Here is a 26441-nt window from a genome sequence, read left to right on the forward strand (position 1 = left end):
AGATTATCTTTGATCATTCATTGTCTTTGGTGTACATGGTGGCCATCACTTGAATGAGGTCTATTTCAATAGACCATAGTAAATGATCTCTATGTGTGTGGGCATCACATATGATTTGAGGCTGCAACTTTGAGTCTAAGAACTTATTTTGATTCTCTTTGTACATTACTTACGCATTATGCTATCTTTTATGACTGTTTCTTTTTCTTGTTCTAGCATGCTATGTGTTCATTTCTCCTCTTCTTCTGCACTACTCACAAGTAAATACCTGGCAACCTGTGAAGCCCTGCTTTTCTCTCCTTTCTTCATCTTGTTAGAACCTTTCAATTTTTCAAATTCATCATAAATATCAGTGGGATCAGTGCTTTGTTCTGCTGTCGATGAAAAATCCTGGTTATGGTTTTCCCATTCTCTTTTTCAAAGTTACTGGTGAGATTTTTCCAGCCTTTGCTATTATTTATAATAATCCTGTCTCATCTTTTAAATTGTGGTGGTCCTGTTCGTGGCCAGTCTTATCACTACCCAATCTTAATCACAGTGCAGGTTTTCCCTGCTAGGTTCTTACTTGTGACTAACACCAAATCAGAAAGCATATTTTGACAAAATAATCATTACTGCTTTAATGGGTACTGCTCACCCTCAGGAATATCCTACTGACTACGCCAGTTAATGTCAGAGTATAATACACTCTGAACAGTTTTTTTTAGGTATTCCACATGCAGAGGGTTTAATGAATAACACAATTTTTTTTTTATTTGAAATTAGTTGAAGTTACATTGGATTTCGATTTAGCAGAGTGATACAGCAATGCACTTAAATCACAGTGAAAGTACAAATTATGTTTAGCAGAGTGTAGCAATTGTAATATATAGTTCAATCACAATACAAGTACAAATTACATTTAGCAAAGTGTAGCAATTGCAATACACAGTTCAATCACAAAACAAACGTGAATTTCATTATGGTACTCTAATGATATGCTCAAGAAAAATCAGGGTATCCCAGTATCTAAATACATCTTTCAAGTCTGTCAAATTGTCTGTTTAAAAATTTTTTGAACGATTTTTCTGACCTTTCAGAACATGTTGAGGTTTGCTAAAAGTGATATATTACACTCTTTTGAAATTTACTTTAATAAAGCACCCCATTAGTTTATTTTGTGAGCTAAACATTATTTAATCCAGGAGCTCTTAGGCTTAGCCTCTAAAGCTCTGATTGAGAACGGCTATCTTTACATACAATTTTGGTGAGAGCTATTTGTGAGGTATTAATTGATAATTCAGCAATTAGACTCTCTAACCAAAAATGTATGCATTCTTTATAGTATGTATACAGTACATATTATGTATACAGTACATACTGTATAGTACCATACCAGAAATTAAATTTCTTGTACAGTACAAGAAATTGAAAAGTTTACATTTTCATATTTTGCTATCAAATCTATGGTTTTCATTAATGAAAAAAAGAAACATAATTTCTGAAACGTGAGTTTGCTGATATACTGCAGGAACAGTAAAGTTTTGAAGTTGCAAGTCTTTTCCCTGACTGACTTTTTTTTTTATTATTATTATTTCCTCCAGGACATTTGAAACTATAGATAATGTCTCCCAGGGCTCAGATTACGCTCAACTACCTGAAAAATAACAGATGCTGCTATGCTCTTCATAGCAGAGAATGCTGCTGTACAAAGCCAGTAAACATCAGTGGAACATAACCCCAAGCAGCAAAATCATTGTTGAGATTGGCAAAAGCAAATTGTACTGTATTAGCGTCTATGGCTTTTCACATCTGCTGGGTTAAATCAGCAAATACTGGCAACAGCCCATTCTGCAAATGGCCCAAATGTTTTCTGTCTGAGAATTTGAGTTTAACTTAGTAAGCAAAAGCCGTTCAAAGCTATAGTATGGAGTGTTGGAACAAGTTCGCCGCAAACTATTAAGCCAATAACATTTGTGAAAACATTTATTTCATTCACTTACCCACTTGGAAAGCAGCACAGTAACTGTTTGTAAGTACTTTTTTATAGAAGGAGTTTCCTTTGTACCAAAACAGATTCTGGGCTATAATTTTCTTTTTGTCTGCACAGTTTGTTTTAATGAATTGTTTCACTTTTCTTAAATACATACAGGGATGCAGATGCATATAAATAATTGCATTAATGAGAACTGGTATATCCAAAATTACATTACAGAGATTAATTAATCCCATATAAATATTCTTTTCAGGTACAAATATGATAGCAGGAAATAGTATGGAATTTGACATTGCTGATCACCTTATAGTACCAGTACCACTATGGCTGAATTATTATATGATATAGTAAGGTTTGTAACAACTGTTACGCATTTATTTAAAGTCATTAATTGGCTCTTCAAGGGTTTCTGCTTTTCTTTTGGAAAAAAGAGCACTTGCTCTATCCCCTCAGGAAAAAAAAAATATTTAGCCTCATTATGAATTGTGTCTGGTAAGGTTATATTACAATGAGGCATTATATTTGCAGTTAAGTAAAAATGCTCTGGTGGTTCATGGAGAATCAAGATCTGTGACCACTGTTGGGGTGGCAGTAAGGAGATGTTTTTAAATGCATAGGAATATCCTGCATTTCATCATCCCATTAATACTTTTTTGGGGGCTGATATTGATCCATTTTGGACTTCAGCATGAATATGTGATACAATTGCAGCCAGAAACATAACAGAAATTGCAAGAAACAGGCTTCATTCATATAGGAGTATTTAAAAAAAACGTGCGTACTAACAGACTTGTATGATAAGCTCTCCTTGGGAGGCTGTAAGAGGCAGAAATGTCACTCATATTGTGTGAAGGCCACTACACATAGTTACTATGAAAGCATACCAAAATCAGTGATATATTTAAAAATATATCGATAAGGTGTTTAAATCCAAGTAGGATATATTGTCAAAGTGTTTCCAGTAAAGGGCCTTTGAACTTGATTTAAAGATATGCTCCAACTTTAAAGGTTTACATCTTACCCAGACCTCTGGCTGCTTTAAACTGTAATGCCTAACACTCTAGCAGAACTCAAACCAGTCTTTTTTTTCTTGTAAATACAAGTTAATACCAGTTCTAAAGAACTTAATTCTGTGTTCCTTGTGCCAGAGTTCGATACTCTCTGACTGGGTTCTTTTAGATATTACACACGAGAAGTATTTAATATTTAATACCAAATTTACTGGAAGGTATTTGATGTTACACAGGATTTTGCATTAGCAGAGTGATACAGTGATGCACTGAAATCACAATACAAGCACAGTATAGCAATTGCAATATACAGTTGGATCACAGTCTAAACACGATTTCCATTACTGGTCTGTATACGCTCACTGTCGCAATGCAGTGTTGCCATTTGCTGGGAAGGAATACATGTGTTGAAGTCAGCTCAAACCTGTTGCTGTCTTCAAAATTCATTTTGCTCACTGTTCAGTTTTTGTACTCTATGTTGGTCTGAGCCATATTGACACCTCCCATATTTTGGTCTGGCTGACCAAGCACAGAGCCCTTGCACATGTCCTCTGAACCTTCTTCAGTTTCAGGGTTTTATTGGTTGGTCACATGATGCATGGAACATTAAAGTGTAAATTAGAAGAACAGTGCCCGATTTACATACAAACTATACCTCTAGCATCGTGAGGATTTCAGGAGACTGCCAGTGTTTGTTAGGCAGAATGAAGGACTGTCTGCTTAATAATAGGTCCTCTTCTGTATATGGGATGCCCCAGATTTCTTCTTCTGTCCTAGAAAATATTAATTGAGCATGGAGCTCCTTTTAAATTGTTTAAAGATAAGATGATTTGGGGCGTTTTTGTTTCTTTCTTTGTCATTAGGGAATTCTTGAATCTCTGAATGATAATTTCACATTTGTTTCCTTTGAGTAACACATCCTTGTTAATCAACCAAATCTTACAAGGTCCCTATGGCTCTTATTCATTACACAAGGGTGATGTGAAGTTTAATTTACAGCTGCAAAGGTAGGGGCTAGTTTGAAATTAGAGTTTATTTTATAATGTACACTTACAACCATGTTTTGAACTTTACAACAATGATGGGTTGTGGAAGTTCTGTGGTAGTAAATTTTGTGTCCTAACTGTTACTGATTTGCCTTAGCTATGTTTTTAGGGTCATGTCCATGTAGATTTTTCCAGTGGTGTAAGTACAAGTCTTTATTTTTCTTTCTTATGCAGTGTCATATTCTTTTAATCTTTTTTTAAAAAAAATAGTTTAACTGAATTTTTACATGGTGCAAGATGTTGTGTAGACAGTCCTTTTTAATTTAAAAAAGGCTTATTTTAGTGTAGGTTGTTTAATTTTTATTTCATATAATTCCTCAGGCGTGTCACGTTCCAGATAGTAGAGGCTTCATGTGATAACCAGGTGATTTCCATTTTTGCAGTTAAAGAAACCCTGTACTGTATTTTTATAGTTACGGAATTCTAATACATCCTGAGAAAGCGTGCTGGATGGTTCTTCTAAAATTTCACTTCGAAGAAGGGAGGGAGCACATACATCTTTGTATGGAGACAAATGGTCTCAGGAAAAGAGTGAGCTTGACTGTAAGAAAGTGAATCAGATAATTATAGTTCCGTTGCATTGTTATGAAATTCTGAATTCCTATAAGTAGCACTTATATTTCATGTTAAGCATAACATTTACACTTGAACATGGTGTTGTGTGAAAAGGTGTTCTGCTAAAGAGATGTTTCTTTTTGTAGCTGAAGTGATGGTCTCAATTTTTGATACCATATTTGTTGCTGTGGGAATAATTACTATATCTAAAGTAGAGTGTCATCATTCAGATGGAGATTAAACAACAGGAATAGATCAGCAGAAGACTTTAAAGGTGGTTCTTTGAGCATTTGTCAGTGTGACTGTGTGTTATGCATGAGAGTTTGCAATCTTTTGAACAGTGCTGTCAATTGAGCTGCAAATGTATATTGAATTTCCTTGTCATGGCTAGCAGGTTCAATTCCTGTACTTTCTTTTATTCCTTCTGACAGCAAGATGTATAACTACAGTTACGTTGATTTGACGTTTCTTTACCAAAGAATATCAAGAATGCATTATTCACTTTTGTCTCGATTAATTCTTAATTTTGAATGTGAGTTTCGTGCTGAAAAGCTGAAAAAAGCTTCTCACCAGTGAATTCTGTTGTGCACCTGTACAGAGTCCTGTTCATACACTTACTGGCAGTGAACTGTGAGAAAGTGTCAGTGATTTGATTCAGGTTACAGCAGACATAGAAGTCAAGATAGACATCCTAGCTGCATTTTATGTGTTACACAAAGAAAATACTCTCCATAGGCATATATTGTGTTTCATATCACTGCACTGGCTGACCTGAATTTTTCGGATTGTCCATCTTGGGCCATTGGTAGCTGCTCTTAGAGCAAGGCTAGTTAATCGCGAAGAAGGTTTGACTGAATAGTGGCATATATTATAGAGTGCTGTTGTTTGGCAGCGTTGCATAAGTGACTGTTCATCAAAACTTGCTCTGCCAGAACTGAGACAACATTTACAAGTTCTTTCAGAAAAATGCCAACATGTAAGACTTTTAGTGAAACATCATGTTCGTAGTGTTTCATGAAACATTATTTACTGGGCTTGTAAAGTAGATGTGTGATTTTTGGATGGCAGTGTTTGAATCTTTTTCACTGAGGGAACTGATGCTACCAACATGGTTTTTGAAGGTCCTGAGTACTGGGAAATGGCACTGATATGTAGTTGAAGTAGAAAGCTTATGACAATGAAGCTTCTGAGATTTTTCAGTCAGTATGGACTCCACAAATTGTTCTCCATTCTTCCTTTGTGAATCCTCAGTTAAAATGGATTTTGAATGGAGGCAACTGAATGTTTCATTTGCCTTGTGTCTTTTGTACCATTGTATAGAAGCATATGAAAATGCTGGGCACTTCCATACTTCTACCAGACATTCCTGGTCAAAAACTGCCGAGCTCACATGAGGCACCTGAATGTCAACCCTTAAATCACACATACCAATGTGAGTCAAGAAAGTAAGTTTATTTTAGGCTAAGTCACTGATTGCTCTTCAGTTATGTAGTAAATAATGAAAGGAGTCATTAAAGAGAGTAGAAGGAAGTGGGAGTACTGGATAAATAGCAAAAAAATTTCTAAAAACCCCTCACATTTTCCATGTTTTTTGGGACATAAATAGTGCTTTGGAATTGTCAAATGGACAAGTGAAGAAGGGCTATAAACTGTGCCAATATAGTATTATTTGTTACATCAAGTGATTATATACTCAATGCTTTCTCTCAAACAGTTGGAGAGGTGTTTTTTATTTCCTTGCCTCTTTTGGATAACCAGATTCTTAGTTTTTATTCATGGTACATAACTTCTCTGACTTCATGGAAACTGGGAAGGTAACTACACCTGTCCTACCTGAGAATCTGACCTGGAAATTCTTCCTGTCAATGATATCAGTGCAGCTTGGAAAAAGCGCACAAAGTGAAACTGCCCAAGTTCTACTGATGTAGAATACTTACATAGAAAAGTGCATATTCTACCTGGTGAGAAATTTGTTGAAGGCAGCGTTATTGTCATATTCTGTAATGGGAGTCATGTACACGGTAACTTTTTTTTTAATATTGATTTCTTTTGAAATATTGTTTTGAATGTTGATTGTAAGGATATGAACTAATATTTCTGAAGCCCTTGAAAGATGATAAATTAAGCTCAAGGTTGCCTAGGAAATTCTTGAAGAGAACTGAAACTCACAAGGTAGTGATAGCAGAGGATCAGGCAAAGCTTAGATCCCTTTAGAACATCCATTCTGTCTGTTCTTAATTTTGAATACTGTTAGTGTAACATTCCTTAAAAAGTTACTGGATTAGCTAGTCTCCCTCTGAAAGGAGGAGGGATATTTTTCCTTTCCTGGCTCTACTTTTGTGCTTGTTGTGGTGGAGAAGTGAGAGATTGCAGGGTGTAATACGCAGGAGGATCACATCAGAGTGCTCGGGTGCCATAGTTCATGCAAAGAGGCTTAGACTGCAGTAAGGAGCATTGAGAAGACAGTCATACCTCAAAGCAGATGGAATGCAGAATTAGGTGTTAGACATCAGACACAAATGAGGAGGGTTTGCTTCTAGTCAATAAGTAACTGGAAGTAGTTGCTCTAAATGTAATGTAAAGGAGAAAATAAATTTATTAAAATAGTGTTTAATTTTTTGGAGGTTGTGGAAGATGCAGTCCAGTACATCTGCATATGACACTTTGTCCCTGGCTTCAGTTGGAGTGAGGTTGGAAAATAAATACAAAGCTCTTGAAAGCAACAAAATGTTGTAATAGTGCTGCCAGCTTTATTTCTGGCTCTTCTATTCTTTTCACTCCCTCAGTCTGGAAAGGATTTGTAAAGACCACACAAGAGGGAACTGAAATTGTGGACTTTATATGTAGTTAAGATATAAATATTGTTCTCATCAAAAGCAGAACCAGTATGGTCATGAACTCAGCACTGTGCTGGAGGCAGTGGGAAACCAAAGCACTATGTGAGAGAACTAGAGCTATCATCCTAGAATTGATTCCAGGACTGGAAAGCCGAAGATAGATTTTTGACTAAGGAGCATAATAGGCTGAGGTTCAGGGTATAGACTTCCACACGCATGGGATAATTATTCTGCAGTGATAAGAAGTGGTGCAATCAAAGGCTATCAGTTTCAAAGTGATAGATAGTAGATATGGAAGATGTAAGTTACAAACCTTCACAGCAAATTTTTTGTTCCTCTTTGTTTTCTTCATAAGGCCCAGTTAGGCCCTGAATTCTCTGTGAGGTCACAACTATAATGAAAATATTTAAAATAATGGCAGTATAAGCTCCTGAAATAAAATAACGTCAAAGAAAGAAGATGGAAAATACATTAGCAAAGATGAAGCCACTTTGAGACTGTTCTGTAAGGGAAAATGTAAACAGGTAGAAATGTAACTAGTGGCATTGATTTCAGAGCTATTTATTTTACAGTTCTGGAAAATTGCAAGCAATAGAAGAAATGCGATTGGACAGAATGTTTTTAACTAAAAGCTTAGTTAAGCATTTAACTTAAAAAATAAGTAATTCAGAAAGCTATAAAAGTGATGCCGGCATTTTATATTTTCATCTCTTCCTTGTGTTCAGCTATTTCTTCACTGCTATTCTTCTGCAGCTACGTTATTCACCATAAAGCTTGCTGTTGCATATTGACTTGGTGATGGTTTTTTTGCAGATGTTTTGTATTTGTCCTTCTATCTGGATTATTGGCAAATGTTTATTGAATAGATATTAGTTCTCTTGAGAAACTATAAAAAATGGAATACAATTCACATGCAGGATATATTAATTCATTTATTCTTGCTACATTTGGCTTGCTTGTAGAAAAATATTTTAATCCATATTTTATTCAACACTGATAAAAATGCTATCAATTTTATAGTGCTATTGTAGTAATGTGTGACAATTTATCATAGGAGGAGACCCATAAAGCCTCTGCTTTTTGGTAAAGTGGATGAAGGCAGTCATGGGATGAACGAATGTGATGATTCAGCTCAATGTACTTCATTAAACATTTCTCTGTTGTTGGAATTTTCTTTGTCTGAAATAAACAATTTTTCTTAAATACATCATTAGGAAAGGACTGTATGCTATAGATGTTTTTTGTTACCTGAAAGCTCTATTCAATAACTTGCCACATTTTCCTTCCCACATTCACATTATTTTAATTACTCTAATTGGCACCTACATGCCTTCTCATTGATCATGAAAGATTTAATAGGCACTGTCCACTTGCATGAACAGAACCACAGACCTCATCATTAATCAGAGCAGTGTATAAGGACCCAATTCAGAAAAATATGCTTAACATCTTCTCTCAGCAATGCTTGCCTTTATAGAATAAAAGACATTTTCCTCCTCATAATCTGTATATTTTATAGGTGGCAAAGTCACTAGGTTGCCTGTGAAGATACCTTGATGTTTCCAACCAGCTTAAACATGTGACTAGGCTGAAATTCTGCTGTTAACAATGGGGTCATTAAGAATTATGCTATTGATTTCACTGGGGTGAGGGTTTTACACCCAGTCTCCTTTTCACAGCTTTCCATTTTCCACATCTTTCACAATAGCAAGTGACCACATTTTTGATTATTCCTATTGAATAAGCTATTTCTCTTTGAGTTTCAGCCTGATTATATTTCCCAGCTTTTCTAGAGGCATTCAACTTCATAAAGTCAGTGTTATGGAGTCCTGCACTGAAACACTGCTAATAAGTAAAAAACCCCACAAAACAACCCTCTTACAACATTCAGAACAGATCACTGACATTACCAAATAATTTTTTTCTGTAGTGGGATCCAGCATGCATGTCCAGCTACATCTTAGATCTGATTGTTCCCCATTCCTCCCTGGCTATAACATTTTAACATTTGTCTCCTTTTCCCTTTGGAAAGTGAGTGTCAGTTTCCATAAAGAGTTGAGAGGTGCCATTCTGGAGGAACGGAGTGATTTATCTGGTGCTGCTTGGAAGGGTGCAGCAGGTTCCATCCATAAGGAATTTAGGGCAGAGTGCATGGAAGGATAGGGGGTAGTGGCTGGAGGAATTAAGGCGTGGGAGAGTGAGATGTAATGTGGATATGAACACAAATTGTAAATGGTAAAGCTAGTGGCATACTTTCTTATGCTGTGTGTGGAGCAGTCAGCATAAGGTGTCAAAGCACTTTTTTGTGTGCTTGTCCTGATTCATAATTCTTTTAGACTTCTGCATTTGTATTCACACTTACACCATTGCTTTATATTCATTGTTAGCACACATGAAAAAATCATTGTTCTTTGTCTTCATTCCAGGACTACAATGTAATCAATTGTTTGTTTTCTTTAAGAACTGCCTGAGACTACCTTAACTGAAGAGAAAGTTCACGAGACAGAGACATGGGCCAAGCCTCTGTTCTACCTTTGGCAGACGAGAATACCCAATTTCACTGCTGAAAAAGAATACAATGCAGCTTGTGCAAAAAAGGAACCACACTGTGCCATTTGCACTCTTCTCATGCCATACTACAAGGTAAGCAAGATCCTAACAGCTCCATCACTGGGTGAAGTGTGAAATAGCTGCCCAGCTAGTTAATTTGCAGTAAATTAGAAATAAGATAACCGTATGCATTTGATTTGTATGAGAAGTAAATAAACTTGCTGTTGCTAAATTTAGAACTGAAACTCTGTTCACCTGCATTTATTCTTGGTTGCAGACAGTGTATGCTTTCTACTAGAGTTTATGTAGCTTTGGTGTTAGTGTATGCCTGCTTGCCCTTGAAGTTACACTTTTTGAGGTGGTGAATCCACTTAGCTTTGTATCTTTTAGCTATTTCCATGTATGTCCATCTTCAAATGCTTTTTATCAGAGCCTCTTCTATGTCTTCTTCCTTCAGTGTTGAAGAAATAAGTGTTTTCACAGTACTTGGGCCTTCTCAGGAATAATATTCCTGTAGAAACAGTCTAATGCAGAGCATGGTTTGATACTGGCTTGTGGAATTCCTGTGTCAAATGTCAGCTAAAAATGCTGCTGTGGTACTGTGGTAGTAATTCTGAAGCTGCTAAACTAGAATCCCCTTAGCATGGGAAGTAGGAAGAAAACTTCAAATGCACTGTACCCAGTTAAAGGGCTCAAAGGGTGACAGAGGTACAGTATCGCTGAACACTGCTGCAATAACACTAGTCTGCAGGCTGAGTGCTATTCTACATTTCACAGTTATTTGAACAATCTAAGAAATATAGAATGGCTGTGATAAATACCTATAAGCAGTTAATTTTCTCATAGAACGGTTACATTGTTAGTGCAAGAGCTGGGAGGGGACAAGACATTTCATCATTGTCAAAAGGAAGAGTAAATAAGACTCTCCTTTCTTTTGCTTAAATATAAATTTTGTTTATTTTCCAGCCAGACAATCATGATGAAGAAAGTCCTACTTTCAGGGAAGCAAACTCAGCAGAAACATTGATGGCTGAAAATGAAAAGACTAAACCTCTTATTCCAGAGATGTGTTTTATTTATAGTGAAGAAAACACTGAAAACTATCCATCAAATGCCTTTATCGAAGAAGATGGAACAAGTCTTCTGATCTCCTGTGCAAAGTGTTGTGTACGGGTTCATGCAAGTAAATAAACTAATTGTTCAGTTGGCAGAAATTTAATTTCAAATTTTGTTTTATTGATAAATAATAATTGACTGGGCTTCTAGTATGTCTTTAAAAGTACTGGAAGAACATTTCCATATGTAATGCTTCAATCACTGGCTAATTTTTTTCTGTTACATTTTCTATTACTTGTTAATGATTGCTCTCAAAGTAGTGAAGAATTAAATTTTCTGTAAAAGTAGTCACAAACTTCTGATTCTTGTATAAATTCTGAGCTATTAAATTCCTTTTTTACTTCTCATATTTTAAACTACTGTGTGATGTTAGTATGTCCGTATTAAGTAGTCAGGGTGAAATCCTCCTGGATTTGAGGACTTGTGAATATTGCTATTGACTTTAGGTATGCAGTGATTTCCTTCTCCTTGCATTCTTTTTTATTTTAAGAGTGACTGATAAATGCATGGATTTTCTGCATTTCTTTCTACAGATGGTAGGACTTGAACAGTTAACTCTAAGAAGTCCATGTGAAATTCTTACATGGAAGTACAGTATAATTGCATAGAACAAATGTTAGTACATTAATTCAAATTGGACATTTTTATTGCAGGGAGAATTGGTGGTTTGCTATTGAATTGATAAGAAATTCCCTGAGGTTCAGGTTTTTGGGTGTTTGGGGTTTTTTTGTTGTTGTTGTGTGTTTGTTCTAATTTTTTGTCTGGTGGGGTATTTGTTTGGTTTTGGGGTTTTTTTGAGCTTTGGGAAGAGTGTCTGTGTGTCTAACTTCTGTGTTTTGGGAACTATGGAATTAGGAGTAAGCCTAGATTGGAGAAGTCTCCTTTGTCACAGGAAATGTGTTTTACTAGGGTTTATACACAGCTGAATTTTATGACATCACGGACAGAAAGGCAGAATATATTAATCAACCCAGCTTTCTTATTCTAGGTTGCTATGGTGTTCCTTCGCATGAAATCCATAATGAATGGTTGTGTTCTCGGTGCAGAAAAGAAGCCTGGACAGCCGTAAGTTTCCCATGTTGCTTAGTTATCTAACACATAGAGATTAAGGGGAGGAAAAAGAAGCAGCATATGCATCATTGCATGTGGAATGTAGCCTGTGTATTTTTTCTGGACACACACTTGCTTGGGGAAAAATCATTTGTAAAATATGATTAGATTTCAAGATAAATTGCAGTAGCAGTTTGATAGACAAACTTGGAGTAGGTCTATATGCTCAAGAAAAGAATTGGCTAACAGAATATAATTGTGTGTAAAACATTGTTCAAGGAAACAACTGAAAATTTAAATACACATACGAGAGAGGAAAAAATTACTTTTCCTCTAAATATTTTAGACTTTTGGTATGTACGTGTGTTGTGGTTTAACCTGGCAGGAAGCTAAATACCGCACAGCCATTTGCTCACTCACCCCTTGCCACTGGGGAGGTGCTGGGTTGGAGAAGCCACAGCGCCTATCGCTGAGGTTTGAGTAGCTGCAGTGCCTGTTGTGGGGGTTGGAGTAGCTGCAGTGCCCATTACGGGGGTAGATCTCTGGATGGTATTCCTGAATAGTTTTTTAAGCCTAAACGAGACCTGAATCACATTCAGGAGACCTAGCAATAGGAACATGCTGGTTTGAATACCCCAAGAACATTCAGCATTCTCAAGAGCTGTTGTAACTAACCTGAATGAGAAAGGGAAGGAATAGGGAGAAGTGCCCCTTCCCATATCCCCCATAGAGTGGTTCTCCAAGGAGAAGAGGTAAAAAAGTGTAATTATTAATAGTTTCTGAGAGATGGCTCCCGAAGTATGGGGATGACGGCAGTACTGAGTACAATCTTATGACTGATAATTTTATCATACCATAAGACAGTGTTACACAGTACAGCAAAACGGTAACTTTAATCCAACTCCCAGAGGTGATAAACAGCACCACAGGGAGTGCATATGGCAGGTAAGGCGTTACATAGGACAACTCTGATAATAAGGACAACAACTCTGAGAGGAAATATAATGCATACTTACCACAAATTTGTTTTAACACACTCTGGTCAGATCTGTCGTTATCTCAAACCCTTCAGGCCCCACGTTGGGCACCAAAATGGACTGTTGTGGTTTAATCCGGCAGGCAGTTAAACACCACACAGCTTGCTCCCCTGCTCCCTAGTGGGATGGGGGAGAGAGTTGGGAAAAAAAGTAAAATTTGTGGGCTGAGATAAAGAAAGTTTAGTAGGACAGAAAGAGAAGGTAAATAGTAATAATAATACTATACAAAACAAGTGATGCACAATGCAATTGCTCACCACCCACCAACCGATGCCCAGCCAGTTCCCCAGCAGCAGTCCCTTTCCCCCATCCAACTCCCTCCAGTTTATGTACTGAGCATGATGTCATAGGTTATGCAATACCCCTTTGGCCAGTGAGGTCAGCTGTCCTGATTGTGCCCCCTCCCAGCTTCTTGTGCCCCTTGCAGAGCAGGGGAAGCTGAAAAGTCCTTGACTTAGTGTGAACACTATTTAACAACAAGTAAACCATCAGCGTGTTATCAGCATTCTTCTCATCCTACAGCCAAAGCACAGCACTAGACCAGCTACTAGGAAGAAAATAAACTCTGTCCCAGCTGAAACCAGGACAATATGTGGGCAGCTGAGTAATAGGGAAAGGGAAGGAGAGTAATAAATTACAGTCAAGAATGAAATTGTTCTTTTACAGCATTTAAGGTTTACTGTGCTATGTAAGCAGAAAATGGTTTCTCTTCTGAAGCTCCTAAATGCATGTTGTTTTATTTTTAATGAAGTATGAAATACTTTTAGGTAGCAAGGAATAAATAGACAATCAATTAATAGTTCATAGAATCCCTAAATATATACTCATTTAAAAAAAAAGTTGAAAATTTTACATTTTACCAATCTATCAGTTGCCCTGCTAAGTCGTCTAATATTTGTTTTCCTTAAAACAGCTTGAGGAAATGTGATAAACAGTTTTGAAGGCTACATACCTTTTCTTCATTCAGTTGTTGAATTAAAAGCAGATATTTCAGTTGCCTTAAAAATGTAAATCCTTAAATTACACCATAAAATTTTTAGATAGGTTGAAAAAGAAATGAGAAGTCAAACTACTGGAAAATACAATATGGCTTTGTCAAACATCACTTCTTGCAGTTATGAAAGTCACTGGTAAGAAATCTGCAATCATAGCATTAGTAAACTGAAAGTACAATAAATATAAACATGATGATTTTCCTTTTGTACACTGTCAACATTTTAAGGTTCTTTTGTGAATGCTAAAAGTTAAAGAAACAAAAGAGGAACTGGAATTTTTATCCACATATTACCTAAGCTGGGGAAAACAAAGGGAAAAAGTGACTTAAAACTGCTCATCACAAAAATATGGTCCATCTATAATGTTTAGTCCTGTGTTCTCTCAGTGAATAGCTATTAAAATATTTATTGAATCAATTTCTATCTCTGTAATGTATTCTCATTTTAGTAAGAAAGGCATTTTTACTAGGTAAAATCCAATTTTCATCTTTCATTGGTAACGAGAAAAAACTTGTTATAGCTTCCTTATCAGACAATCGTGAGTTTCAGGATCTCTTGAACTACTTTTGTGACTACTGTTCTATAGTCAGAGGAAGGTCGAGGGGAACAGCATAAGTCTGTTCTAGCAAGTGACAGGTTGCCATTAATTCAGAATCTAATTATCAGTTAAACAAACAGGGATAGAAAGCCCTGCTGCTCTACGAAAAGTTTTGTTAATTTCTTTCCAGGGGAGATACAGTTCTTATGTGCAAATGTGGGAATTTTAAGAACATTCTTATTTGTGAAATACCATGTATGATAGCAATAGGATTGAATCAGACGTTTTTGTTAAGAACACTGAAAAATTGGAACACTGTCTTGGAATCTGACAGAACTGCAATGTAACAGTAACATATTTGAGGGGAAATTTGGAGAGAGTCCTTGTCTTTTGACTACAGTGCATTTTTTAAAATCAAAAGCCACTGAAAAATAGTAAAACAAAATTCAGTCTTACAATTTGTCAATGTTGTGTTGTAGAAAGGACTCTAAAATTCTTCTAGGCTTTTAACATTATTTTACAGGTGTTCTTGAAGTGAAGAGGACATTCAGATAGTGCAGTCGTAGGTGAAAGATAAGAACAAAAATAGTGAGATAATGACTGATGACTCATTTATGTTCACTATGGAGCAATAAAGGAGGAATCGGGTAATGTGATAGAAAAAGGAAAATGTTGGGGAGAAGATTAAAGCTTGACTTGACTGGGATTTTTCTTTGACAGACTTTTACGGGAAAAATTTGCACCCAAGGACAGTGTTAATGTGAGAATTATGATGCACATTTTACTAAATAGGTTTAGTTTTATTCTGTTATGATGCATATAAGTTTCTAAAAATAAGATCTGAATTCTAGGGAAAGTACTTTTTGGCCAGACTATTTGAGGAGATGAGATGAAGCAGTGGAAGAGATATCAAAACCATATAGAAAATAGCTGAATGGAAATATTATGTGAAGAGGTTTTAGTATTGGATTTTTGCAAAAGCATGCTCTATGAACTAGAGAGAAGGCTCAGTGGATTTCTGGAATTTTATGTGTTAGGTATCAAGAAGGTGATAGGTGTGAAATGAAACATCATTTTGACTGTGCAAAGGCTAGACAGTATGTGTTGCCCACTTGGACAATTTATTTAATATAAGCTTTGGCTATTATATATTTAGCTGAATTACTGTGATTTTGTGTGTATTGATTACTATAAAGCTAAACTGTTACTGCTGACAAGTTCATCTTTCTATAGCTCTGATTCGGTGACCTGAGTGAAATGAACTTATGCCCCAAGAGAGCTCTTCATTCAGATATGTTTGTGGTATAAAATTCACATTCTTAATGTCGTAAGTTGTCATTCAATTGGGAATTTTTAATGCAATGTTGAAGATTGAATAAACCTCACTAATATTAAATTTGCTTAAAACTTGTCCTTTACAGTCTGCTATCTTGTATTCTTTGTTATTACATGTCGTTCACATGTCAATGTGAACTGTTCTTTGTCAGCTGAAAGATGTTGGAGTGATAGATGGTAAGCGTCTGCTACCCGAGTTAAATAGCAAAAATCCAACAGTTTCAAGGATATGAATAACACTCTATTATTTACTCATACGTGAATGATACCCAGTCAACTTTTTAATTTTTAATAGTAGGGTCTTTCAAAACTCTTGGGATACTGAAGCAATCTCAGAACTATTAGTGATTATCTCTGAGAGTTTGCAGAGCTTAGTGAGGTGCCAGCAGCCTGGAAAATTTAATGTTGTTTTTTAAAAAGGCAGGAAATGGGTGACCCAAGGAACTATGTGACAGTCAACCTATCTTGGATTCCGAGAGAAATACTAAACAAATGATGAATCCATCAATTTCTAAACACCTAGACAATAACAGAGTCCAAAGAGATATGTATTTAAGAACAAACCAACCTATTTTTTAATGTGACAGCTCATGGGAGTAAGGAATAAGCAAAAGATTTCATGCATCCTAACTTTCATATTCTTTTGATAGTGTCTTAAATTCTGATATTCAAGGGACAGAAGAGATACTATGTAAATCAATAGTTGCCAAACATATAGGAATATGGACTTGCTTTAAACCCTCAGTATCTCAGGCCACCAGCCATCATTCTCATAAGACTCTTAAAATCACTAACAGAGTAATAAAGTTCTGTGCATCATTTGCTGGTTACTTTTCATGTCCTTATGTCCTTATGCGTGGAAATCTAGACTGGTCTGCTTTAAGTTGTTTAAGATGACTGCACAGGAGATGGGGGAGTATACTTCATGTGAAGCTACCAAGGTGTTAAACTTACAGAATGTGTCACGGGCTTTTTTCACAATTGTCAAGTGTGTTTCAGGTAATATTCAAAATATTTTTTTCTTCAGTTATTTCAATATTTCAGTGAAGCAAAAGGAATATAAGAAGTATTCCTGAAGCATTTTCTTTAAGTACCAAGGACCCTGGGCATTTTGTACCCTGAGGTTTACTAATTTGGGTTAGGATTACTATTTTGGACTGGATCCAGTCGCTGTTTTGGATTGGATCCTATGATTTTGTAGAACAATAATAATATTACTATATCGAAGAAATGGTATAAAATAAATCATATGGAATTCAACATAGATAGGTACAATACTTAGAGAGGAGTTATCAGTTATGCACATGTGAGATGGGAGTCCCTACCGAATCAGTAGCTCCTGCTGCAAACTGCATTGTTGACCAGTCTTGTCACAATATATAATATAATTAGATATAATATAAGTCATCAGTTCTGTAGAACCTGAAACATCACACCAGGGCATTTAAGACCTTGTGCTGGAAGCAAAGCCTGAAAAACATGTGCAACAATCTTTCTGCTCTCTTCAGCTTTGATGAGAGCCCGGCTGATGAACCCAGCCTGAAGAAAACAATAGGTGCAATTGAAATTACAAAAAAAACCAAACCCAGAATTCCTTTAATCATTCCATAAGGGAACCCTGAAAAGAATTAACATTTTTAGTATAACCAGGGGAAGACAGAAAGGGAATAAGTAGCATTCCCTCATGTAAAATTGCATGTGTGTGTCAGAAGAACACAGACAATTGTGACAATTTTAGGGACAACATGACTTTGTAGTAGCTATAAACTGCATCAGTAGAAGTTTATGTTAATACCAGAAAATTTTGTGAATTTTTATTTCTAAAATAGTGAGCTACTAGAATAGGATATATAGAGATTTTGTAGAATCTACTTGTTCACAATTTTTAAAAACATGTTAGACAAACATTAATCAGGAACAGTTGAAGAAGACTTGATCGTGCATGGAGGCAGAAGGATAAGACAGACACTAAGGTTTGTTTTTTCTGTGGTTCTCTTTTCCCTGTTTGAACAGTATTATTCATTGCAAAACATTACTGTAGTTCTGTTTGGAGAAACAAATATCAGTTTGATATACAACTTAAATTTATTAGTGTATTTTTGGTTGTATGGAACCTCATTGCTGACACCAGCATGATTAAGAACTGCTGATATTTATTTGGGTCCTATTTGTCATTTTAGGATCATGTTTCTGTCTCTTCAGAGTTTGGGCAATAACCTTAGGTTATCCTAACAGCTTTCACTTCAAAATAGTACAGTACTTTTATATAATCTTAGCATTATACTTAAGATAAATGTGGTTTTCTTTTAACCAATCTCCTGTACATCTATAAAAAAAGACAACTTAATTGAATATAGTCCTGCCCAGAGTACTACTTCCTCTTTTAAAAATCTGCAATTTGTTAGTTGTGCCCACCTGCAGCTGAGAGTTTTATGCTACCTTTGAATTATATGCGTATGTCAGTTTTTTAATTTGTAGAAATTTTTCTATACCTGTTGTTATACAGATGATATTCTAATTGTATTTTAAATTGCTGTGTAGTACTGTAAGTTTTTCTGGAGAGGGAGACATAATTGAAGAAAATGACTTATTTGCAGGACTCTCTTTTTACTGTAGGGAACACAGAGTGAGTGTATTTTGCATTCTAACTAACATGGTTCAGACTTCAAGTTTCTACATGAAACAAATGAAAAAAAATCATTCATCTAAATTCCCGTTCAGGATAAGCATTCCTAAAAACTGCAGCTGTTGCAGAAGATATGAAACTGAGATTTGACTCACTGTGGGAATTACATATCGACATGCCTTCAAAAATTCAATTCTTGCATCAGAAAAGTGCACAAAATGAGAGGATTTAATTATCAGAAAATACCTATTTCCTGAAGCTCCAACTTCCTGAATGTCTACAGTTGTTTTCCTTCCTATTCACATAGATTCCTGGAAGGAGGAGATTTAGCTGAGGAAGACCTACCTGTCTGAGGAATTCCCTTCTGTGTAAGGCTTTAAATCCTGAGTGGAAGGTTGATTGGAAGACAAGGAGAAAGAAAAGTTTTGTGCAGTGGAAAATAAAATGGAAGCTATGAAACATTGGTACCAACCTTGGTTCAAAGTTCAGAATTCATTTCTTAGGAGGGAAAGTTCCTTCTCATTCCTCTCCTTACACAATTAATTGGTTTTAGTTCAGTTAAATGATACTTTCTTAAACTCCCAGCAGTTACGTTAACTTTATAGAAAATTTGGTCTCTACTAGGGCTTTGTATATCAGTATGATTTTGCAAAGCACCGAAGTATGAGAGCACTATAGAAATGAGAGCTGTGTTAATAGCTAAATGAGACTGTATTATGCATGAATCCCAACTATGAACATCACTGAAATATGGAAATAGAAAAATGCCTACGTGGACTCAGATTTACAGAGCCAGACTTTTCTTTGGTGGAGATTCCATTTTATATTATCAAAGGAAACTGCTTTTGACATTAAGAAGCATACTGTTTTCTTGCAATTGCAGTGTCTCTAAGTAGCTGAAGTAGTATGCTTTACAATATTTTATGTCAAATTTTCACATTCAAGGATGCAGTTGGATCCATAATAACATATCTTTATATTATAAGAAGCAGTAGGTCCTGTTTGATAATGATTATTGACAAAAAAGAAGAGTGATACCAAATTTGTCTATGCTAATGGACAAAAAATAGCCATAAATCAATCCTGCAAAACAATTAAAAAATTAAATAATATTAAATAAGTTGTCTGCATAGCTCCTGAAAGTGTAACTGTATTCATACAAAGTGCCCTGATTGAGAACAAATGCCTCATTAATCTTAAATGCTTCAGCTAAAGAAAGCTAGTGAAGTCAGGAAGAATAATGACTGGCATTACAGAGAATGCAACGTACTGTACAGTGTGCAAGGATGTGGTCACCTAGTAGCTATAGCACATAAACATAAGTACCTTTATTATTTAGATGACAAAAGGATTTGGGACAGAAAAAAGTTAGAAGGAAGAGCAAGTAAGGAAACACGTAAATGCACTTCAATGCCTTACTTCATAGTAATCTAGCTGTTAATAAGGCTACTAAGAAAGCTGCATGACTTATCACATGTTATTCTAACCTGCACAGCACTACAGAAATAGTCCAGCACCTAATCTGGTCAGTTGGCACTGATTTTGAGAACAGGTCCTAAGTTGAATAGCAAGTGTTAAACAGCTCAGCAGAATATTTTTTTCTGTAGTTGAGCTTTTTTGTGCTTTATATTTTACTATTGACATTCAGACATTGGGTTTTTTGTGGTTTTTGGTTAGAGTAGCTCATTACGTCAGTTGAAGGATTTTTTTTTTCCTCACCAGTTATCAGAAAAGTAGCACATAGAGCTTTACGCATTCCAGCTCAGAAACTGCCCTGTTTCACCAAGCTGAAAAGAATGATTTTGAACAATATTTTATAGTGCTGCCCTTCTCACTCTTACAGTGTCATCATTTCCATTATAAGCCTCTGTTTTCAGAACCTGGTAACTGCCAAAATTAACTCACTACATGTGAGTTGTTATGCAATGTTTTAATTTTCAGACTGATTTAGCTACCAAGCTTTAAAAGCATTTGGGTATTCTTAAGAAATTTCTGGGCATGAAAATCTGGCTGTAGCACAAAAGGTTAAACCCTGTTTTCTGTGTTTTTCTCTTTTCTTTTTGGAAAAGTAATGCTTGCTTTACTTATGCATTTATTTATCTATTTATTTATTTAATCTGGATTTTCCCAAACTCCTGCAAAAAGATGACTTACTGAGAGAATGAATTACAAAGCTGGCGGCAACCATTGACTGAGAGGTGGCGAGCATGATATTTCTTTCTGGTTTTGTCATTAGTCTAATAACAGGACATGTATTCACACAGACACAGAATGGCAGGGGTTGGAAGGGGCTTCGGGAGATCATCTAGTCCAACCCCCCTGCTAAAGCAGGTTCACCTAAAGCAGGTTGCACAGGACATCGTCCAGGCAGGCTTTGAATATCATAGAATCATAGAATGTTTTGGGTTGGAAGGGACCCCTGGAGGTCATCTAGTCCAACCCCCCTGCAGGAGCAGGGACACCGATAACTAGATCAGGCTGCTCAGAGCCCCGTCCAACCTGGTCTTGAATGTTTCCAGGGATGGGGCCTCCACCACCTCTCTGGGCAACCTGTTCCAGTGTTTCACCACCCTCATTGTAATGAACTTCTTCCTTATATCTAGTCTAAACCTACCCTGGTTTAGTTTAAAACCATTACCCCTTGTCTTGTCACTGCTGGCCCTACTAAAAAGATTTTCCCTGTCTTTCCTATAGGTCCCCTTTAGGTACTGGAAGGCCGCAATCAGGTCTCCCTGCAGCCTTCTCTTCTCCAGGCTGAACAAGCCCAACTCCCTCAGTCTGTCCTCATAGGAGAGGTGCTCCAGCCCTCGGATCATTTTTGTGGCCCTCCTCTGGACCTGCTCCAACCGTTCCATGTCCTTCTTGTGCTGAGGGCTCCAGAGCTGGACGCAGTACTCCAGGTGCGGCCTCACCAGAGCAGAGTAGAGGGGCAGAATCACCTCCCTCGACCTGCTGGCCACGCTTCTCCCGATGCAGTCCAGAGTACGGTTGGCCTTCTGGGCTGCCAGCGCACATTGCCGGCTCATGTCCAGCTTTTCATCCACCAGCACCCCCAAGTCCCTCTCGGCAGGGCTGCTCTCGATCCTTTCTTCCCCCAGCCTGTACTGATACCGAGGGTTACCCCGACCCAGGTGCAGGACCTTGCACGTGGCCTTGTTGAACCTCATGAGGTTCAAACAGGCCCACCTCTCTAGCCTGTCCAGGTCTCTCTGGATGACATCCCGTCCTTCCGGTGTGTCAACCGCACCACTCAGCTTGGTGTCATCCGCAAACTTGCTGAGGGTGCACTTGATCTCGCTGTCTAAGTCCAGAGGAGACTCCACAACCCCCCTGGGCAGCCTGTTCCAGCGCTCTGTCACCCTCAAAGTAAAGAAGTTCTTCCTCATATTCAACTGCGTATGTAAAAAACAGTCTTTGACACAACATATTTTAACAGTTTTGTAAATACTGAGTTTCCCTAATGCTGTCACAGAAACCAAATTCAAGACCATTAAACTCAGAAAATACCTTTTTAACCTAAGTGCCATAGTGCTCAGACCCAAAGTCCATTTTGACCTTGGATTCCCTTCACTGCAGTTCACCAAATCAACCTTTGCCACTGATAGCCGTGTGGAAAGGCTTGATAGCTTTGGGCACCTCCAGGTGTGTTGGTATTCTCATCTTACCAACGAAGGTGTTGTCCATTCCCTGCAGGGTGAAGCAGGATTTCAGCTTTGAATCTGTCCCTGTGTGGAGCTGGAATTGGACCAGAGAACCTCCACCAACCTCACCCAAACTAAATTTGTCCTCAAAGACCATATCTGATCTCCAGGAGTACTGCTGCAAAATCATTGAGGGGAAAAAAAATACCGGAAATAGCCAGTAGCAGGATATCCTGCCCTGCACAACTGGTGCTAGGCTGCTTTCTTGAAGATAGAAATTTTCAACTAAAGATGTTCAGTTTTAAGTCTGATATTTACTGTGACTTCCAAACATTGTCTTATGATAATGGGAATATTCCTACATATTTTTTATCAGTAGATAGACTATCATTCCATTTTTGTTTGTGTGTTTGCTAAGTGTTTAGCCTCAGTGTTATCCTCTGGCAGTGATTTTCAGTCTCATTTTATTTTGCAGGAAGAATGATCAGGTTTGTATTTGGCACCTAATTTCAATGCTTATTGATTTATTTTTTAAAACGGCTAATCTCATTCCTTTTAACTTCACTTCAAAGAGGAAGTTGTCTGTAATCTTTCTTGTTTGGGAACAGTCGCTCTTCCTACTGTAAAGGTTTTCTTAAATTGAGTGACCAATAAGCACTATTGCAGAAAGTATTTAATATTCAGGGATGTAACAGTCTCCATTTCATAATTTATATGTATGTTTTACTTCAGATATGCACATTCTAGTGAGAAAAGACATATACTTTCCCTCCCAGTGCGGGAGTTATTTTTACTCCAGTTACCTGTAGTGAGTGTTTTGATTCTTATTTCAGTCTCAGCCTTGTCAGTTCCCATTCCTTCTCTGGATGCAGAATTCTCTCCCTACTCCCATTCCCTGTCTCGTCTCTCTCCTCTGTCTTTTTCCAAGTCGTCCTATCTCAGCCAACTCTCTCCTGCTTTTTGCATTCTTGCAGATCACTGGTCTCAATTAGTCTATGTCACCAACAGCGCAGCAAAAGACTACTTGCTCTGTATGTTGTTTCCCCAGCCTGGCATGATCTGGGAGCTGCAATTGGAAGGAAATTTTTTGCCATCCCTGAATCCAGGGCGGGGCAGACTGAATGTTTGCAGGATTAGGCTACTAAAATGTGAAAATTCAGTAGGTGATGATTTGTAAACTTTAAATTCCTGAAGATGGATATCTTGAACTGATTTGAATGCACCTGAAAGAGTAAAATAATCATCCATAGCAGAAGTGTGGCCAACTTCAACTTCAAGAACCTACTTTAAGCTTGCAGCCAAAGATGTGTCTATTAAATAAATATTAACTGTGGTGGATTTCTCTTTCATGGAGTTACTCAGCCTCCTCAATCAATGTGAACCTTAAGCATCTACAAAATGCTAAAAGAATTGATAATGGTTTATTCTTTTGGACAGAGTAAGATTTTTCTGTAAAATTTCCTAAAAAGTGAATCCTTTTACTAGACAACCCTGAATTTTTCTGTAGTTTGTTATTTTTAGGAATATTTTGTCTCTAAAAAAAATAGAAGTTTGTCTCTGAAAAGCTAATTTTAAGGTAATAGCTCAATGTAGATACAGTAATGGTCTCTGAATTGAAATTAAATAATCTCAAAAGCTATTTTCTAAGTGAAAATTATTTCCCTGGTGTGGAAAGATTAAGATATTCATTAATGGACCATTGCTGAAAATGCAATTTCAAATGTGCTAAGAGAAACACTAACCCTTTTCTCTTTACACAAGAATAAATATAGACAAAAATATAAATAAGCTGGGGAAATGAGATGGCTGAAAAGGCAGCAATGCCGTATCCAAATGCAAATCTGTGTTAATAATATTAGGAAATGTAACCTTGGGCATTACAAGGCAACTGAGAGAGAAGGTGGAAAACTAAGGGTATCTATTTCTAGTTCAAAGGTTCCTCTCTAAAAAACCCACCAGAGCAGCTTGAAGAAAACAAAAGATTTTTATCCGCCTTAGCCATACAATTTGTATCTATTTGACTTAGCTGTGGCAGAGTTTAAGATTAGATGTCTTTTTTAATTAGCTACTTTTAAATGAGACTAGTAAATCAGTGTTATTGTGACACAGCCTTGTAGCAGTTGACTCTTAAAACTGAAAACAGCTGTTCTGACCTCTTATTAGAAATATTTGGAAAAAAAACCTGTCCCAACCACTTTTCTTAGAAGTTAAGTGCTTTTAGACACTAGTCACAGTCAATAGACACACAGGGAAAATAGTTGATGAAAGAAAAGTGGAAATATATTGTTAACTGGGTAAATAGTGTCCTACTTAGTGCTGAAGGTGTTATCAACACTTGCACTTCTTCAAACCACTAGCCAAAATGTATAATTCCTTGAAATGATTAGTTCTGGTATCCCTGTTAGATAAAGCTGTGGTAATAAAGTTATCACAATAACTTTATGATAATAATAAGGTTTGGTGAATGCATTCTATTTGTTTTTCAGAATCACAAACTTTGCAAACACATGAAAATTAAATGTATGTTATATATAATGTATATTGCAGTGTATACTTATCAGTGCCAAGTAATGGGATTTTCCTATTATCTAGGTATCTTTTCTAGAACATTTTAAAATGTATTTTGTAAAGCTTTAAAATGGCAGGTTACACAGAGTAGTAAGATCTGCTGTAATGATTTAAACCAAAGTCTATTCAAGCCTGTTATCCTCTCTCTAGCACAACCAGAAATGAATACCTGGGGAAGAATATAAGTCTTGGGCAAGTATTCCCTAATGCTTTGTCAGTCTTCTACAATATACAAAGGCAGTATCTTTGTATTTACTGAGTAAAAGGTAACCTTAATTGGATTTGTCTTTCATGAACTTACGCAGCTTCTTTTTCAACTGGTGTAAAATTCTAACATCTGCATCTGACAAACAGTCACATACTCTGTGAAGAACTTTCTGTTTGTTTATTTTGAATCTGCTGCCTTCTGTTTTCCTTTGATAGCAACCACCTATTGCATTGTGTTGCAGTACTTAGTCAAGCCCTTTTCCAAGTTCCTCATGTTTTTACTGGCATCTCTCAAACACCATACTGTCTGCTCTTTCCTGGCCTTACTAACAGCAGCCTGCTTAGTTATCCCTTGTGCAGAAGTTGTTGCAGCTGATGTTAGCTGAATACAAGCTTTTTTTTTTTTTTTTTTTTAATGAGGCCTGTGAAGTAAGGTTAATCAGAAATGAACAAGATCTTGATAAATTATTGAGATGTAATTAAATTGGGAAAAGTGCAAGATAAATACTGAAGCTAAAATACAGACAAAGCAATGGGGAGCAATGTTATCAGCCACTGCTGTAGAAGAGGTCCTGAAGGTTACAGTGCATGAGCTTAAGTCACTGCGGTCCAAAGGTGAACACTGTATGAACATATCTCCATAGATAAGGGATGAAAGACGTGTCAACAAAACATGCTTTGCTTGACATCACTGAGGATTTGCTCTCATTGCATTTCAGAGGGGAAAACATGGCTGCAGCTGACGACGGTGAAAAATTTGCAGTTGTTTAACAGGCTAAGGGGCTGTAAGCGGAAAATGGCAAAAAGAAAAGGAACAATCTGTTTTTCATGTTTATGATGCATAAAGTAAAAAGAAGAAGGCTTAAGCTACAGCAGGGAATCTTCAGGTTAGCTGTTACAAAAAACTTCCTAATGGCAGGGATGTCAAAGAGCTGGAAGAGATTGTTAGGTTGATTATGGAGACTACATTTTATGAGGAAGCTGTTGAAAATGTGTCAGACAGAATTCAATAGGAATAACATACATTTTATTTTACCCTGTCCTCATCCACTGACATATTTCATTTAACTGGATAAATACAATTCTTTGGAGATAGCATTGTAATTTAGAAGGTCTTAGAGGAAAGGAGAAACAGCAGTTTAACAAGAAAGGGGATCATGTGGGGCCTGTTTATAGTTGTCCATAAGAATAACCATTATATGACTTGCTGTATATCCCTCTGCTATGGCTTGGCTGAACTCTATTGCCTTGCTGTGTCAAACTGCTTCCTGTCTCATACAGAATGCTATTGCTGATGAAGTAAGTATGCAAATATGGAAGTGTGAAAACTGCTTTTTGTAAGCATTACTGTCAAT

General features: G+C 36.8%; 1 protein-coding gene across 7 annotated transcripts in view; it reads left to right on the forward strand.

The window, feature by feature from the left end:
• Nucleotides 1-26441, forward strand: part of KDM4C (lysine demethylase 4C) — a 290608-nt gene that overhangs the window by 176729 nt on the left and 87438 nt on the right. For all 7 annotated transcript variants that reach the window (XM_035893611.1, XM_009638241.2, XM_035893595.1 and 4 more), the window contains 3 exons: nucleotides 9885-10066; nucleotides 10940-11156; nucleotides 12078-12154. In XM_035893611.1, coding sequence (XP_035749504.1) covers nucleotides 9885-10066; nucleotides 10940-11156; nucleotides 12078-12154 — 476 coding nt within the window. The remainder of the gene's footprint in view (nucleotides 1-9884; nucleotides 10067-10939; nucleotides 11157-12077; nucleotides 12155-26441) is intronic.

Source organism: Egretta garzetta, unplaced genomic scaffold (genome assembly GCF_000687185.1).
Source record: "Egretta garzetta isolate BGI_Z169 unplaced genomic scaffold, ASM68718v1 scaffold250, whole genome shotgun sequence".
In the NCBI taxonomy this organism is placed as follows: Eukaryota; Metazoa; Chordata; class Aves; order Pelecaniformes; family Ardeidae; genus Egretta; species Egretta garzetta.